The sequence below is a fragment of the Conger conger genome, chromosome 11 (assembly GCF_963514075.1).
Source record: "Conger conger chromosome 11, fConCon1.1, whole genome shotgun sequence".
Classification (NCBI taxonomy): domain Eukaryota; kingdom Metazoa; phylum Chordata; class Actinopteri; order Anguilliformes; family Congridae; genus Conger; species Conger conger.
The window spans coordinates 10,116,859-10,134,604 of record NC_083770.1 but is presented as its reverse complement, the minus strand read 5'-3'; the positions used below and the strand labels follow the sequence as shown (position 1 = coordinate 10,134,604).

The following is a 17,746-nucleotide window of genomic DNA, read 5'->3' as shown; positions in this document are numbered from 1 at the left end:
TGGTGTAAGCTCAAAAAACTGTTTTCTCGTTATATTTCTCAGGAAACGAGAATTACTTTGGGAGAGGTTTCCCCTTTTCCTGGTGTTAAACCCTAGCGGTCAGTGTTGTTATAGGAGTGTGATCAGGGAGTGGTCAGGGATGATGTGAGATTGACTGTTGAATTCATTGCATTTTCTGTTGGGAGAACAGAGATCTTGCTTCAAGCTTACAGATGCCATCTTAACTGCAGCACCTGTTCTTGCGTGACGGTTACCATAGTGACGATGACATTGCCTTTTTGCTGAAGTGAGACGGCACATGCTGTGCTCTCCCTACGCTGATTACTGTGGCTGTTATAGGGGCTGTGTGTGTGTGTGTGTGTGTGTGTGTGCGTGTGTGACAGCATGTGTGAGAGCGTGTGTGTGTGTGTATATGTGTGTGTATGTCACAGAGTGTGTGAGAGCTTGTGTGTGTGTATGTATGTGAACGTGTGAGAGTGTGTGTGTGTGTGTATGTGACAGCGTGTGTGAGAGCGTGTGTGTGTGTATGTCACAGCGTGTGTGAGAGCGTGTGTGTGTGTGTGTGTGTGTATGTGCCAGCGTGTGTGAGAGCGTGTGTGTGCATGTATGTGAGCGTGTGTGAGAGCGTGTGTGTGTGTGTGTGTGTATGTGTGTATGTGACAGCGTGTGTGAGAGTGTGTGTGTGTGTGTATGTGAGCGTGTGTGAGAGAGCGTTTGTGTGTGTGTGTGTGTGCGTGACAGCGGGCGTGAGAGCGTGTGTGTATGTGCGTGTGTCAGCGCGTGTGAGTGTGTATGTATGTGAGCATGTGTCAGCGTGTGTGAGTGTGTGTATGTATGTGAGCATGTGTGTGTGTGTGTGCGTGAGAGAGAGCATGTTTCAGCATATATATGTGTGTGTGTGTGTGTATGTATGTATGTGAGCATGTGTGTGTATATGAATGTATATGTGTGACAGCATGTGTCTGTGTGTCTGTGTGTGTGTGTGTTTGTGAGTGTGTATGCACAGTGGGGTCCAAAAGTCTGAGACCACTAGTGAAAATGCTTCCATTTTGCATTATTTTCTAATTTAATACAAACTTTTTCATTACTAATCATATTATGATTACAATTTGAATGAAAAGTTGAATCTTACATTAATTTCAGAATTTCTTAGTATTTGGTATGTCCACTTTTCGCTTTAATGGCAACGTGCACTCAAGCTGGCATGGACTTTTAGCAAAACCTTCATGTTATCCCAGCATTATTTGACAATGTTCCAAACAGCATCTTGTGAGGTTACTGAATGCTGTCTTCAATGCTGTCAGGTGATTGTGGATTGTCCACCACTCTTATTTGGTCAGCACTCTTATTTGGCCTGTAAGTAGTACTAGTAGTACTACTTAACCCCGTGTTAGGAGTCTGTGTTTAACGTTGCTTTAGGTCATATTTATCTGGCTGTGTTAGGAGTCTGTGTTTAACGTTGCTTTAGGTCAGATTTATCTGCCTGTGTTAGGAGTCTGTGTTTAACGTTGCTTTAGGTCATATTTATCTGGCTGTGTTAGATGTCTGTGTTTAACGTTGCTTTAGGTCATATTTCTGTGGCTGTGTTCGGGGTCTTTGATTAACTGTGCTTTAGGTCATATTTATCTGGCTGTGTTAGGAGTCTGTGTTTAACATTGCTTTAGGTCAGATTTATCTGGCTGTGTTAGGGGTCTTTGATTAACTGTGCTTTGGGTCATATTTCTGTGACTGTGTTAGATGTCTGTGTTTAACGTTGCTTTAGGTCATATTTCTCTGGCTGTGTTAGGAGTCTGTGTTTAACGTTGCTTTAGGTCATATTTATCTGGCTGTGTTAGGAGTCTGTGTTTAACGTTGCTTTAGGTCATATTTCTGTGGCTGTGTTCGGGGTCTTTGATTAACTGTGCTTTAGGTCATATTTATCTGGCTGTGTTAGGAGTCTGTGTTTAACGTTGCTTTAGGTCATATTTATCTGGCTGTGTTAGATGTCTGTGTTTAACGTTGCTTTAGGTCATATTTCTCTGGCTGTGTTAGGAGTCTGTGTTTAACGTTGCTTTAGGTCATATTTATCTGGCTGTGTTAGGAGTCTGTGTTTAACGTTGCTTTAGGTCATATTTCTGTGGCTGTGTTCGGGGTCTTTGATTAACTGTGCTTTAGGTCATATTTATCTGGCTGTGTTAGGAGTCTGTGTTTAACGTTGCTTTAGGTCATATTTATCTGGCTGTGTTAGATGTCTGTGTTTAATGTTGCTTTAGGTCATATTTCTCTGGCTGTGTTAGGAGTCTGTGTTTAACGTTGCTTTAGGTCATATTTATCTGGCTGTGTTAGGAATCTGTGTTTAACGTTGCTTTAGGTCATATTTCTGTGGCTGTGTTAAGGGTCTGGTCTTTATCATCGCAGGTCATCGGATGGCCAATATGTTCTATTTCTGCTTCCTGGTCTTGGCTCCAGTTCATTTTCAAAGACAGTAAACCTGATATAGTTTTAAATTTGATATAGTTTTTAAAAAATCAATGCATTTGAAGGGGAGAGAACAGATTTGCCGTGGATGGCAGTTAATCTATGAACCGGTTAACATGATGACAAAGACACAGCAAGAATGCAGGAATTAGCGTGTGTGTGAGTTGGTTGGAGTAAAGTATGTAGTGTGTAAGGGTTATGTTACCGTTGTGAAGCTTGTGTAAGAACTGTGTTACTGTAGTTTAATGGCTGTAAGGCTTGTGTTACAGTAGTGTAGAGTGTGCAAGAGATTTGTTTCATTAGTTTAGTGAGTGTAAGGGTTGTGTTACCATTGTGTAGTGTGTGTGAGTTGTGTTGCAGCCCTGTAGTGTGTGTGTAAGAGTTGTGTTACTGTGGTCCAGTGTGTGTAAGCATTGTGTTACAATAGTGAAAGAGTTGTAGCGTGTATACACTCACTGGGCACTTTATTAGGTGTCAACCTGACCGGTTAGAAATGTCAACCTGACCATGAAAAAATAAACTTATTTATTTCTGAATTTAATTTATTATGTTCCAAACAGTCGCTTGAGACTGAGAATGGCCAGACTGGTCAAAGCTGACAGGAAGGTGACAGTAACGCAAATAACCACGCATTACAACAGTGGTATGCAGAAGACCATCTTTGACACATCTTTGTCAAACCTCTTAAGTGGATAGGCTACAGGCTGTATGTGTGCAGAGAACTGTGTTTGATGACGTTTTAAGGATTTGTGGATACTGCGTTTGCCAGGTCACCCTCAACTCAGACCACACCCGAGAGCTCATTCTGCCCCTATTGGCACTGGGGATTAACCATTTAAGTTAACTTTGAGTTTTTCTTTGAGCTGTGTGCAGTTCACCTTTTTCTCCACAGCTCCAGGGTATAAAATATCAGATATCCAAGAGAGACACACTTCATTACCTTCCTCTGTGTGTGTATGTACAGTATTATGTTTATGTGTGCATGCGAGTTGTGCATGTTTGTGTTGTGTGCATGCGAGTTGTGCATGTGTGTGTTGTGTGTGTGCGTGTGTGTTTGCGTTGTTACGTGTATTATGTGTACGTGTATTTGTGAGTTGCGTGTGCGTTTCTGTTGTGCGTCGGTGTGTGTGTGTGTGTGTGTGTGTGTGTGTCTGCACGCACGCACATCGGGAGAAGATAAAGTGTGTCAGTAAATGAAGTTGTCAGGGCTGGAGTGATGGGAATGGGGTAATATTTTAAAAACAAATCAATTATTTCCATTAGGCAGAAGACTGCTTTTAAGTGGTCAATCCTCATTACAAACAGACATCCCCTCTGGTATAAACATGGTGGTGTGTGACTACCGGAATATTCTCCTGCTCTCCAGTGTCTGTGAATGGGAGCAGACGCGTCCTCCCTCAGTGCTGATAACAGGGGAGAGGTTGGACTCTTTCTCTCTGAGGTCTGGCAGCATGTTCGTGGAAATGATTTAATACTTCAGTCCTGACAGACACTTCATAACAGCTCATACAGTGTATATAAAGAGAGCGGGATAATGGTGAGAAAGTTGTGGGTAATGTGGGTAAGGGGATTATGGGTAATGTGGGAGTTGTGGGCAAGGGGATTATGGGTAATGTGGGAGTTGTGGGCAAGGGGATTGTGGGTAATGTAGAAGTTGTGGGTAAGGGGATTATGGGTAATGAGGGACTTGTGGGTAGGGGGATTATGGGTAATGAGGGAGTTGTGGGTAGGGAGATTATGGGTCATAGGGGAAATTGTGGGTAGGATGATCGTGGGTAATGTGGGAGTTGTGGGTATGGGAATTGTGGGTAATGTAGGTAGGAGGATTATGGGTAATGAAGTTGTGGGTGTGGGGATGGTGGGTACTGAGGGAGCTGTGGGTAATGTGGGAGTTGTGGGCAAGGGGATTGTGGGTAATGTAGGAGTTGTGGGTGGGGGGATTGTGGGTAATGTGGGAGTTGTGGGTAGGGGGATTGTGGGTAATGAGGGAGTTGTGGGTAGGGAGATTATGGGTCATAGGGGAAATTGTGGGTAGGATGATCGTGGGTAATGTGGTAGTTGTGGGTAAGGAGATTTTGGGTAATGTGGGAGTTGGACAGGGGGATTGTGGGTAATGATGGTTTATGTGGTCAAGTGTTGCTGCAGACATTCCCTGGTGGCTGTGCTGAGGTTTGAAACTGCCCCATTAAAGCAGTTATTGTGGCAGGCTGGGGTGTGAGGAGGGTCCCCACTCTGGATCAGATTTTGGGGGATCGGGGTGAGGGGGGGTGAGTCTGTAATATCAGGCTGTTTCTTGTTTCTCAGTCACTTACTGCTGATGGTTTCTGCACTCAGTAATGTGATAGCCTGAGTGGTCATTTCTTAATTACATCAGAAATAAAGCCCAATTGCTTCTGTCAGACCGGGTTTGTAGGAACAGCAGTTTACTGATGAGCTTCTCTGAGCTGCAGAGCTTGCGCCCGTATCGGACCCTCCCCCGCCCAAGATACTACACTGTACACAAGACGCTCAACTCTCTTCTCTGCTTCTCAACTACAGTTAGTATCAAGAGGTGCTGCTGTCGGCTATATCACAGTACAGAACACCCACTAGTACTGTAGTGTACCAGCACCTGGCCATGCCCCTTAATGCACATTTACAAGATGCATCAAGTTGTAATATTAGGTCTAAAGAGCCGGGCTGGGAGTAGGCAGTGGGTGGGGCCAGAGGAGAGTGAAGCAGTATGGGAAACAGGAAGTGTTTGGGATTTTAGGGAGTGTTCAGTCAGTGTGGAGGGATCTTAGTCTTGGAGTCTTAGTCTTCCCTGCTAAATCTGTATCTTACCAAGGCCTTTCCAGTTTCTACTGATATAGCGGGCCTGTCAGAGAGCTGGAATAGCCCCCTCAGGATTACAGTTTTAATGTTGCATTATTATCGTGTTAATGTTGCATTATTATCGTGTTAATGTTGCATTATTATAGTGTTAGTGTTACATTAGTGTTATAGGCCCACTCAGTAATTCCAGTTGCTAGTAAAATGTTAATTGCTTTCAACGACCAGAAAGATGACGATATGGCACTATACTATCGTATTATTGTCCTCATAAAAATAACCGTTAAGATTCCCATGAAAAACACTTCAGATAAGTGTCGGACCGGAACTACTTCCTTGACCGTTTGTAGTCCTTGCCCAGCTCACCACCATGGAAACAAACTCATCGCTCTCTCGTCAGTTAAGATATGGAAAGGGTTAGTAAGCTAACTTTTTCCCAAATAAACCTTGCCTGACTGCCTCATATATACTTGTAATTCCCACAGTTACATTACGCGAACTGCAGCCGTCACAAACACTCTGAAAGCTAAGCAAAGTTGTTAGCAAGATGGTAAATGGCAGGCATTTATATAGCGCCTTTATCCAAAGCACTCTACAATTGATGCTTCTCCATTCACCCATTCATACACACACTCACACACCAACGGCGATTGGCTGCCATGCAAGGCCCCGACCAGCTCGTCAGGAGCATTTGGGGGTTAGGTGTCTTGCTCAGGGTCACTTCGACACAGCCCGGGGCGGGGGATCGAACCGGCAACCCTCCGACTGCCAGACAACTGCTCTTACTGCCTGAGCCATGTCGCCCCATGGCCAAACAAGATGGCAGAACAAGTTGCTAAAAACTCATGATCGTACCATGATCCACTGCGGTACTTATTTACCATCTACGTAAGTTTCTTTCACTAGCAACCAAAATTGCTGAGTGGGCCTTTAGCGTTCATATACAGGAGTATAGGCGCTTTACGTTACAGTGCATATGAGTATTGCAGTGTTACTGTATAACAGTTTTGGAGTATTGTGAGCATGTGAGTGTACACTGGACCAGGAAAGAACAGAACGGACACACAAGGTTAGACCAGTACTCCAGCTCGTGTTCCTCCCGTCTGCTCTTAATCGGACTCAGGTTCTGAAATGAGACGGGAAGAAGGGAGCAGAGGGGAGGGGAGGGAACAGACGAGAGGAAAGAAGTGATTCACAGGAAGGCTTCCTTTCAGTTCCTTTCCGAAAAACCAAAGTTGACGTTTGATGTTTTTCTCGTCCAATCAATCGGTGATACTCAGTGTAGCCTACTTTATTTTTCACGTCTGAACCTGGTTTCTGAGCTTGAGCTGGTGTTTCCGTGTGATTTACTGTTCACGCGTAAAACATGCTCCGTATGACCGTGTGTGGGGGAGCATGTGCGGGATTCTCTGTGCTGACAGACCCCTCTGCTGCGCCCCTCTGACATCCCTCTCTGCTGCAGCAGCAGGGAGGACAGGGCAGGGCAGGCCACGCGTCTCTGTTCCTGTAATAACCGTTAAACTCCCTGTCTCACACTCTCTCTGTCTCTTTTCCCCTTCTGTCTCTCATCTTCCGATTCATTTCTCTCACCCTCTGTCTCTCTCTGTCTGTTCTTCCCCATGACTCTCTCTCCCTTCTTCCCCATGTCTCTCTCCCTCTCTCCCTCTCTCACCCTCTTCCAGTTGTCCAGCATATTAAGAGACATAACATCATGCTGAAGCGTGAGTTGGGAGAGGGGGCGTTCGGGAAGGTCTTTCTGGCCGAGTGCTACAACCTCACCCCGGAGCAGGAGAAGATCCTGGTGGCCGTCAAGGTATCCTACCCCTAAACAACACAGGGCAGGCAATGCACATGCATGTGCACACACACAGACATACACGCATGCGCATGGCACACACACACATGCACACGTATACACACTCACGACTGCATGGTGGCACTTAACTGAGCTGTACAAATATGTCTAATGGTTACAAATGTGTCTAATGGTGGGATAGGGAGAGCATAGGAATTGCAGGGTGTATTAATGTTACATCAGCATAAATTAATTATTCATTTCATTTTCCCGATAGGGTAATTTCCCACAAACAGTTGATTGAATTCTACTTTCATATTCCCTGGTGGAAAACTGTGCATTTCTTTCAAAACTGAAGGAGCCAAAGAGCTATAAGGATCTATCCTATGATAAGAAGGCCTATGATTTTACCACTACTGTCTTTTTATTATAATCTTTTTTAGTACAATTACAAACACACACTACATGCTATGTTACAGTCACATACACACACTACATGCTATATTACAGTCACAAACACACAACAGCCTATATTAGTCACATACACACACTACATGCTATGTTACAGTCACATGCACACACTACATGCTATATTACAGTCACAAACACACAACAGCCTATATTACAGTCACATACACACACTACATGCTATGTTACAGTCACATACACACAACAGCCTATATTACAGTCACATACACACACTACATGCTATGTTACAGTCACATACACACACTACATGCTATATTACAGTAACATACACACAACAGCCTATATCACAGTCACATACACACACTACATGCTATGTTACAGTCACAAACACACACTTCATTTATTCCCTGGTTGAATGTAAAAATAAGGGAATATGTTATTGAATTTTTAAGGACTATTTACTTATTTAAAGTTTTTTCATTAGAGTTGACTGATTAAAAATAATCAAGCTGCCAGCCACCAGACTGGGACAATGATCCAGCGGACACCGTGTTGGTGTAGTTGCCATGGAGAAAAAGGGTGTTTCTTGCCATAGAAACAGTGGTTGTGCTGCTGTAGAGAGTGATGGTGTTGTTATAGTGACAGTGATGGCATTGCCTTAGTGACCATAAGAGTACAGTTATCATCAGCGTCAGGGGCAATTTTGTATGCGTGTCTAGTAGACCTGGGTCAAATATGTATTTTTTTCAAGTACTCAAGTACTTTTCTGTGCTCGGTTGATCTTGCCTGGTGCAATTGAGCCTATAAAGAGGACCGGCAGGCTGGGCTTGCACGTTCTGAGAGTATTTCGTAGTTTCTGATACTCCAGACATGTAGCATTTGAATCCCAAACAGTGAGGTATTTGACCCAGGTCTGGCCTGTAGTGACGGTATGTGATGCCTGTGTGTGCTGTGTGTGCTCCAGACCCTGAAGGAGGCCAGTGAGAATGCCCGTAAAGACTTCCAGCGAGAGGCAGAGCTCCTCACCAACCTGCAGCACGAACACATCGTCACCTTCTACGGCGTGTGCGTGGAAGGAGACCCGCTCATCATGGTGTTCGAGTACATGAAGCACGGAGACCTCAACAAGTTCCTCAGGTGTGTGCGGAGCAGAGTTCCACAACAGCCATACCATACCCGGCACCCTTCCCATGGCTAACTGCTGAAACTAAGCAGCCATACCACCCTGCACCGTTCCCATGGCTAACTGCTGAAACTAAGCAGGCATACCACCCTGCACCCTTCCCATGGCTAACTGCTGAAACTAAGCAGCCATACCACCATGCACCCTTCCCATGGCTAACTGCTGAAACTAAGCAGCCATACCACCATGCACCCTTCCCATGGCTAACTGTTGAAACTAAGCAGCCATACCACCCTGTACCCTTCTCATAGCTAACAGCTAATGCTAAGCAGTGTGTGTCAGAATGTATACTGCGTATGCATGTGTAATACGTACCTATGTGCGTACTGTGCGCACTATGTGTGTAATATGTGTGTGCAATACATGTATGTGTGTGCACTGTGTGTAATATGTGTGTGTGTGTGTGTGTGTGTGTGTGTGCATTGTGTGTAACACTTGTGTGTGTATGTGTGTGCACTGTGTGTAATATGTGTGTGTGTGTGTGTATGTGTGTGCACTGTGTGTAATATGTGTGTGCGTGTGTGTGTGTGTGTATGTGTGTGCACTGTGTGTAATATGTGTGTGCGTGTGTGTGTGTGTGTGTGTATGTGTGTGCACTGTGTGTAATATGTGTGTGCGTGTGTGTGTGTGTGTGTGTGTGTGCATTGTGTGTAACACTTGTGTGTGTATGTGTGTGCACTGTGTGTAACACGTGTGTGTGTTTGGGTGCAGGGCTCATGGCCCTGACGCAGTGCTGATGGAGGGGCAGCACTGTCTGCAGGTGGAGCTGACCCAGCCGCAGATGCTGCACATCGCTCAGCAGATCGCAGCGGGGATGGTGTACCTGGCCTCCCAGCACTTCGTCCACCGAGACCTGGCCACACGCAACTGCCTGGTGGGAGAAAACCTGCTGGTCAAGATCGGGGACTTCGGCATGTCCCGAGACGTCTACAGCACCGACTACTACAGAGTGAGTGGGAGAGTGTGTGTGTGTGTGTGTGTGAGAGTGTGTGTGTGTGTGTGTGTGTGTGAGAGTGTGTGTGTGTGTGTGTGTGTGAGTGTGTGTGTGTGTGTGTGTGAGAGTGTGTGTGTGTGTGTGTGTGTGTGTGTGAGAGTGTGTGTGTGTGTGTGAGTGTGTGTGTGTGAGAGTGTGTGTGTGCGAGTGTGTGTGTGTGTGTTTGTGAGAGTGTGTGTGTGTGTGTGAGTGTGTGTGCGTGCGAGCGTGTATGTGTGTGTGAGTGTGTGTGTGTGTGTTTGTGAGAGTGTGTGTGTGTGTGAGTGTGTGTGTGCGAGTGTGTGTGTGTGTGTGCGAGCGTGTGTGTGCGAGAGTGTGTGTGTGTGTGTGTGCGAGCATATGTTTGATCCGCACAGCCGTTGGGCCCTTGAGCGAGGCCCTTAACCCTGCATTGCTCCAGGGGAGGATTGTCTCCTGCTTAGTCTAATCAACTGTACGTCGCTCTGGATAAGAGCGTCTGCCAAATGGCAGTAATGTAATGTAAATGTGTGGGGAACACCCTGTGCAGGGCTGAGCAGGATCTCATTCATTGGTATCATTGATATCATTGGTATCAGTCCAGTTGCTGTTGTTTGGGTACACAGTGACACTAGCACGTCCTGTCCACTTGCACCTGAAGCACTGGCTCTCCCAACCAGGCTGTAATGTCATCATAAAGCCACTCAGTTTGACTTCAGCAATAACAACAATTGCACACTGCCAGCATTTACACAACTCACTGCGTTACTGCTGTGACTCACAGTGTTAGTGCTTTGACTCGCTGTGTTAGTGCTTTGACTCGCTGTGTTAGTGCTTTGACTCGCTGTGTTAGTGCATTGACTTGCTGTGGTAGTGCTTTGACTCGCTGTGCTAGTGCATTGACTTGCTGTGGTAGTGCTTTGACTCGCTGTGTTAGTGCCTTGACTCGCTGTGTTAATGCTTTGACTCACTGTGTCAGTGCTTTGACTCGCTGTGGTAGTGCTTTGACTCACTGTGTCAGTGCTTTGACTCGCTGTGTTAGTGCTTTGACTCGCTGTGTCAGTGCTTTGACTCGCTGTGTTAGTGCTTTGACTCGCTGTGGTAGTGCTTTGACTCGCTGTGTCAGTGCTTTGACTCGCTGTGGTAGTGCTGTGACTAGCTGTGTTAGTGCTTTGACTCGCTGTGGTAGTGCTGTGACTCGCTGTGTTAGTGCTTTGACTCGCTGTGTTAGTGCTTTGACTCACTGTGTTAGTGCTTTGACTCGCTGTGTTAGTGCTTTGACTCGCTGTGTTAGTGCTTTGACTCGCTGTGTTAGTGCTTTGACTCACTGTGTTAGTGCTTTGACTCGCTGTGTTAGTGCTTTGACTCGCTGTGGTAGTGCTGTGACTCGCTGTGTTAGTGCTTTGACTCGCTGTGTTAGTGCTTTGACTCACTGTGTTAGTGCTTTGACTCGCTGTGGTAGTGCTGTGACTCACTGTGGTAGTGCTTTGACTCGCTGTGTTAGTGCTTTGACTCGCTGTGTTAGTGCTTTGACTCGCTGTGTTAGTGCTTTGACTCACTGTGTTAGTGCTTTGACTCGCTGTGTTAGTGCTTTGACTCGCTGTGGTAGTGCTGTGACTCGCTGTGTTAGTGCTTTGACTCGCTGTGTTAGTGCTTTGACTCACTGTGTCAGTGCTTTGACTCACTGTGGTAGTGCTTTGACTCGCTGTGTTAGTGCTTTGACTCGCTGTGGTAGTGCTGTGACTCGCTGTGTTCATGGATAGAATCGACCCCCCCTCCCCAGTGCCAGCGCACCACCTCGCCTCCCCCTGGCTGCAAGTGGTCCGGGAGGCGAGGGGGGGTGGGGGCTTTGTGCTGGCTGGCAGTTTCCATGGCAGCGAACCCAGGCTGTGCTGAGCTGAGGATATATCAGACAGTGGAGAGAAAAAAGTCATTAGAGCAGCTTGATTAGTATGCAGCGCTGCCTCTCCCTCTCACAGAGGGAGAGAGAGAGGGAGAGGAGAGGGAGGTTGAAGAAGGGGAGAGGGGGAGAGCGGGGAAAAGGGGAAGAGAGGTGGAAAGGGGAGAGAGGCAGAGAGGAGTAGCAGCATATCTGAGTCATTTGTGACCCCTGACCCGTGCCTGTTCCACCCCCAATGCATGCCCGTCTGTTACTGTGACGACCCCAGTTCATAACCCCTCACTCTCAGCACACCATATCCCTCACTTACAAATGCCTTTTCCATGCGGCCCTGTGTGACAGGCAACAAAAGGCTTCCAGTGGTAACCTCATATATATAATACATACGCACACCACATACGTATACCTCTTGTTTGTATTACATAAAGCGCACATTTATAACTAATATTAATACATTAATATTTACAGCACATATTTATACCTCATATTTGTATCCAAATGCGCCCATTGCGTAGAGCTCTTCCTTCACCGGGAGCGTACATTCTATCAAACTGCCATTTCAATGCAAATTTTGTAATCCCCCCATAGAAGCAATGTTTCCATAGAAACGGAGGGCAGAGGAGAGGGAGTGTGACGGGGAATTGGGGGGGGGGGGGGGGGGGGGTTGGCGGAGGGGGAGTGACACAGATCAGACCATACACACAGTGTTGGCCAATCACAATGCTGGGTTCTCTGAACAAGGCCAATCACAATGCTGGGTTCTCTGAACCAGGCCAATCACCGCGCCGGGCCTCCGTGAAGGAGGCCAATCACAGTGGTTATCTGAGGCCAGGACAGGTCACACCACAGCCCTGACGGTTTAGAGTTTTTTGGTTTTGTGGGGTTATGGCAGGAAAGAGGTTTCATTATTAATGAGAAGTTACAAGGGACGGCCCCCTTGGGCGTAGGGCAAAACACAAAATACTAACAACTCTGATCCGGACCTGACCTTCTGAAAGCTCCGCGTCTTAATATTTCATGAGTTCAGAATGTTATAACTATTAATCATTAGCTCTTCTCTGTTCTCGTATGAATTTGTAAATGCTGCATCAAATGGAAACATGAATAATTTAAAATAATTACATTTTAAAATGAGAAAATGATCGTTAGCTTAGCCTGTGGCTTTCACTGTGGCGAAGAACGTCATCTCAAGAGAACCTGTTCAAATATATTAGATATACATTAGATAATATGTGTGCAAATATGTTACAAAGCAAATAAGAGAATTGTTCCATTTGACAAATATTCTTGGTTGTCACCCATCTCTGGGACTGAATACCATATCTGGGACGGAAACGAAACTACTAATGGAAACAGAACGAGTCAAAGTCATTCAGAAGAGTGTGCATGTGTGTGTGTGTATGAGAATGTGTGTGTTGGCCTGCGTGCACATGTTTATGTACGTGCATGTGTGAATATGTCAGACCTGGGCTAAATACTTAATTACTTTGGGTTCAAATACTTATCTGTGCTCATTTGAACTAACTTAGGGGACAGGAAGGGTTTACACTATCTGAGTATTTAACATGTTTCAATACATTAAACAACATAGTAAAGCATCAAAAAATATTTTTATTCAAAACAATTGCATATTTGAGTCTATATGTGGGTGTGTGCATTTGTGTGTGTGCGCGTTTGTGCATGTGTGTATGTATTTGTGCATGTGTCTGTTTGCGTGTGTGTGTTTGTGTATATGTCTGTGTGTGCGTGCATGTTTGTATGTGTGTTTGTGTGTGTGTCTGTTTGCGTGTGTGTGTTTGGGTATATGTCTGTGTGGGCGTGCATGTTTGTGTGTGTGTTTGTGTGTGTGTGTATGAATGTATGTTCGTGTGTGTGTGCGCGTGTGTATGTGCATGTGTGTGTGTGTTTGTGTGTGTGTGTGTATGTGTATGTGTATGTATGTGTGTATGTGTGTGTGTATGTGTATATGTGTGTGTGTATATGTGTATATGTGTGTGTGTGTGTGTGTGTGTGTGTGAGAGAGTGTGTGAGAGTGTGTGTGTGTGTGAGAGTGTGTGAGTGTGTGTGTGTGTGTGTGTGTGAGTGTGTGTATGTGTGTATGTGTTTGTGTGTGTGTATAAAGGTAGGGGTGTGTGTGTGTGTGTGTGTGTATAAAGGTAGGTGTGTGTGTGTGTGTGTGTGTGTGTGTATAAAGGTAGGGGTGTGTGTATATGTGTGTGTGAGTGTGTGTGTTGAGAGAGTGTGTGTGTGTGAGTGTGTGTGTGTGAGAGTGTGTGAGTGTGTGTGTGTAAGTGTGTGTGTGTATAAAGATAGGGGTGTGTGTGTGTGTGTGTGTATAAAGGTAGGGGTGTGTGTGTGTGTGTGTGTGTATAAAGGTAGGGGTGAGTGTGTGTGTGTGTGTGTGTGTGTATAAAGGTAGGGGTGAGTGTGTGTGTGTGTGTGTGTGTGTGTGTATAAAGGTAGGGGTGAGTGTGTGTGTGTGTGTGTGTGTGTGTGTGTGTATAAAGGTAGGGGTGTGTGTGTGTGTGTGTGTGTGTGTAAATGCCTCTCTATGCTGCTGCAGGTGGGGGGGCACACGATGCTGCCGATTCGCTGGATGCCCCCAGAGAGCATCATGTACAGGAAGTTCACCACGGATAGCGACGTGTGGAGCCTGGGCGTGGTCCTGTGGGAGATCTTCACCTACGGCAAGCAGCCCTGGTACCAGCTCTCCAACAACGAGGTCAGTGTCAGCCAACATTAACCTTTAAATGGTCACCTTTAACCCTAATCCTGACCTGGGTGTCATCTCTCATACAAGATCAAAGCTAGCTTAGCATTAACCTTTAACCCTCAACCCTTAACTTGAGGCATTTACGAGCTCTCTAACAAGGTCAACATCAGCTCTAACATTAACCGACAACCTTTAACCCTGATACTAGGGCCATAGAAAAGTGAGACGGAAATTATTGGTCATTGTGAATAATTGAATGTCTTGTGCTTTTAAGCACTTAAACACCACTGAAGCCCTCACCTTGCTATGGCATCAGTGGAACATTTTAATTCACATACATTATTACATATTTTCTAATTAACACATTGCATAGATCCATGTCTCTGAGGGTGATGACATTTTACTTATTCAGTGGACAATGGTTTAAACTCTCAGTCCAGCAGTTGTTCTCTCTTAGTAACCCATAACCAAATCCCATAACCCAAGTGGAGCTTCAACCCTTTAACGGGTAAGATCACAAGTACACGATTAGAATGTTCTTAACTGAACATCAATACTGCTAATTGAAAGCAATGGAGTTGTGGAACACTGATTTCGAAATTTTGAAAAAACATTCCAGAAAAACCTACTCTTCAAAGGTCTAAATCCTAAAGCTGAAAAGAGGAGTTTCTGTTCTGCTCCTCCAGGTTATTTTTCAGATTTTCTCTTGTATGAACATTAGCAGAGGTGGTTGACCCCTGCCCCCTGCCCCCTGCAGGTGATCGAGTGCATCACGCAGGGCCGTGTCCTGCAGAGACCTCGTACCTGTCCGAAGACGCTGTACGACCTGATGCTGGGGTGCTGGCAGCGGGAGCCCCACATGCGGCTCAACATTAAAGAGATTCACAGCCTGCTCCACAACCTGGCGCGTGCCTCGCCCGTCTACCTGGATATCCTGGGCTAACCGCTCCCCGCTCACCGCCCCTCCTCCTCCTGCCCCTGCCCCTGCCCCGCCCCTCCTCCTGCCCCTGCCCCTACTCCTGCCCCTGCCCCGCCCCTACCCCACCCCTACCATGCCCACTTGCCACTGGAGTGTGTGTATCCATATGTGTGCCTGTGTGTCCGTGTGTGTGTGTGTGTGTTGTGTGAGTGCGTGTTTGTGTGTGCATTTGTGAGTACTTGTGTCTGTTGTGTGCATATGTGTGTGCTGTGTGTGTGTTGTGTGAGTGTGTATGTTTGTGTGTGTGTGTTGTGTGAGTGAGTATGTGTGTGTGTGTGTGTGTGTGTGTGTGTGAGAGTGTGTATGTATTTCTGCGATGGATGATTCCATTATTGAAGAAGGCAAGAAAACCCTATTCCTATTGGGGGCTTCTAACCCTCCCTTCCCTGTGCAATACTGACCTAACATTCATCCCCCTTTCCCCCACCTTCCCCCCCCCCCTCTCTATCCTTTTGTATCAAACCTGCTTCTGCCCACCTGAACTTGCCATGGACAAAGTGACTCAGTCAACCTTATTGGGCAAAGATCTCTGTTTCTGCATTTTCCTGGTTTCTCTATACTTCTGAGGACACTGATGGAGCCATCAGCGGGGAACCACGCTCACATTTCTGCTGTAAATATGAAAATATGAAATATTGGCCATGGCTGGACCTCGCCATGTTGTTCTTACACTGCTGTGTGCCCTGCAGCAGGTCACTGCGTGCAGGAACGAGAGAACGAGAGAAAGAGAGAGAGAGTGTGTGAGAGCTGCACTGCAGCCGCCAGCTGTAATGGTGTGACTGTCTTCGGGCCTGTGTACCCCCCTGCACCCCCCTATCTGTCCCTCTGCTTCACTTAGGGAAGACCATCAGTGCAGTCCCGCACACAGAGGGCTCAGATTCCCAAATCCCAGACAATCAGTGCACGAGGGGTGTGAACGCCCTGCCAGATTACAGGCCTATCAGGATGTTAATGCCCCCCCCCTTACAGTATTTTGTGGGAGGAAAATCGAATTTTGCATGTTTTTCACTTGTTGGAGTAATGCAGTGATGTTAAGACGGAACGCGTCTCTGCTGTAGTCTGATGTAGATTTCATTAAGGAGGCTAATGCACCATTAGCACAACCCAGATGGGCCCGGCGACTCAGACGCAGTCATTCAAGATTTATGCTTTTATTGGAAGATTCTCCTTTAGGGAGACGTATCAGATTCATCCCCCTCTGTGACACGTACACAGAGACAGATACAGACAGACAGACTGACTGACAGACAGACACACACACACACACACACACACAGAGTACACAGATATACACAGGGACACTTTGGAGACGTGTACTCCAAATTTATTTTGAAGAGAGACCTTCAGTCCTGTAATATACTTTTGTATCCATTCTTTCAGCCTTTTTAAACTGGATGGTGTTGGAATGATATCACAGTGTTGGTTATAGCAGTTTTCAAATAGTCTATTTTTATACTTATTTAACTTGAAGAGATTTTACATTTTTTGTTTCGTTTATTTATCAGACTCGATTGACATTTTTAAGGGGTCGATTAGTTGCTGACTTGCTGATTATTTGTTGAATTATTGATCCGTTTTTGAATTTTGTGAGGGGCTCAGTCTGTGTACAGGGAGAGCTGAAACGGTGTTTGTACATCCTGTGCATTGTACTGTCTGTACTGGAAGTGCAGGCACAGCCTCCCCCTGAAAGGGTTTCTCAGCTGTTTTTAGAGTCAGTATTTGTTCTAATGTAAGTGAAGTTATTTTCGATTTTGGAGGACTGGGGGATCCCAGGTGAGCTCCCGGTGTGGGAGTTTTGTGGCGTGCTGGACATTACCATGGCGACGTAACTCTGCCAACCACAGCACGGGAAGTGCACCCTTCTCACCAAAATCATCCGGATTTGTTGTGTCCAGCTGAGGAGCCAATCAGAGTCTGTTTATCTGTTCACCTGACCTGCACTGTAAGAGGAAGCGGGCCCTGTGTTATCAGAATGTTCACGTTGTTACCAGGGAGACCCTCCCATTTCGGGGAACAAAAAATGCAAAGTATTTATATCGCCACCCCGCACCCCCTCCAAAAAAACATATTCAATTTAGCGGTAATTGTATTGCGTCTTTTTTTCATTTGCGAAAGCTTTCTGTAGTGAGGAGGGCGGGGCATGGGCGGGGCCGCCTGCAGATCTCAGGTGTGTGACACGCCCATCACGGAGCAGACACAGGAGGAGGGGCGTGGCCTGGCCCCTCTCGTGGCAGAAACGGGGCGGCCATTTTGTACATAATCCCGGCCCATCCCTCTCTTCTCGGGGGGGGGGGGGGCGCATATATCAGACACAGGGAGTGTAAATGTGCCTCTTTCTCTGTACTGATCAGACAGGGGGTTGGGGGGGAGGGGGGGGGTGGGTTTGTGGCGCGGGACCTTGCTGTAAATTGTTCTGTGTTATGTGTCTGTAGATAGTGTATGTAACAGTACTGTAAATATGATCTCACCCTCTCCGGCCTGACGCTGCAGGCTGGGCTTCTGGAGCTCCTGCCAACACCAGTACTGA

General features: G+C 46.3%; 1 protein-coding gene across 1 annotated transcript in view; it reads left to right on the top strand.

Annotated features, from left to right (window-relative positions):
• ntrk2a (neurotrophic tyrosine kinase, receptor, type 2a) overlaps positions 1-15,211 on the top strand; it is a 46,362-nt gene extending 31,151 nt beyond the window's left edge. The window contains exons 14-18 of the mRNA XM_061260983.1: positions 6,951-7,081; positions 8,457-8,629; positions 9,387-9,624; positions 14,091-14,249; positions 14,998-15,211. Coding sequence (XP_061116967.1) covers positions 6,951-7,081; positions 8,457-8,629; positions 9,387-9,624; positions 14,091-14,249; positions 14,998-15,183 — 887 coding nt within the window. The 3' untranslated portion in view covers positions 15,184-15,211. The remainder of the gene's footprint in view (positions 1-6,950; positions 7,082-8,456; positions 8,630-9,386; positions 9,625-14,090; positions 14,250-14,997) is intronic.
• The last annotated feature ends 2,535 nt before the right edge of the window (positions 15,212-17,746 follow it).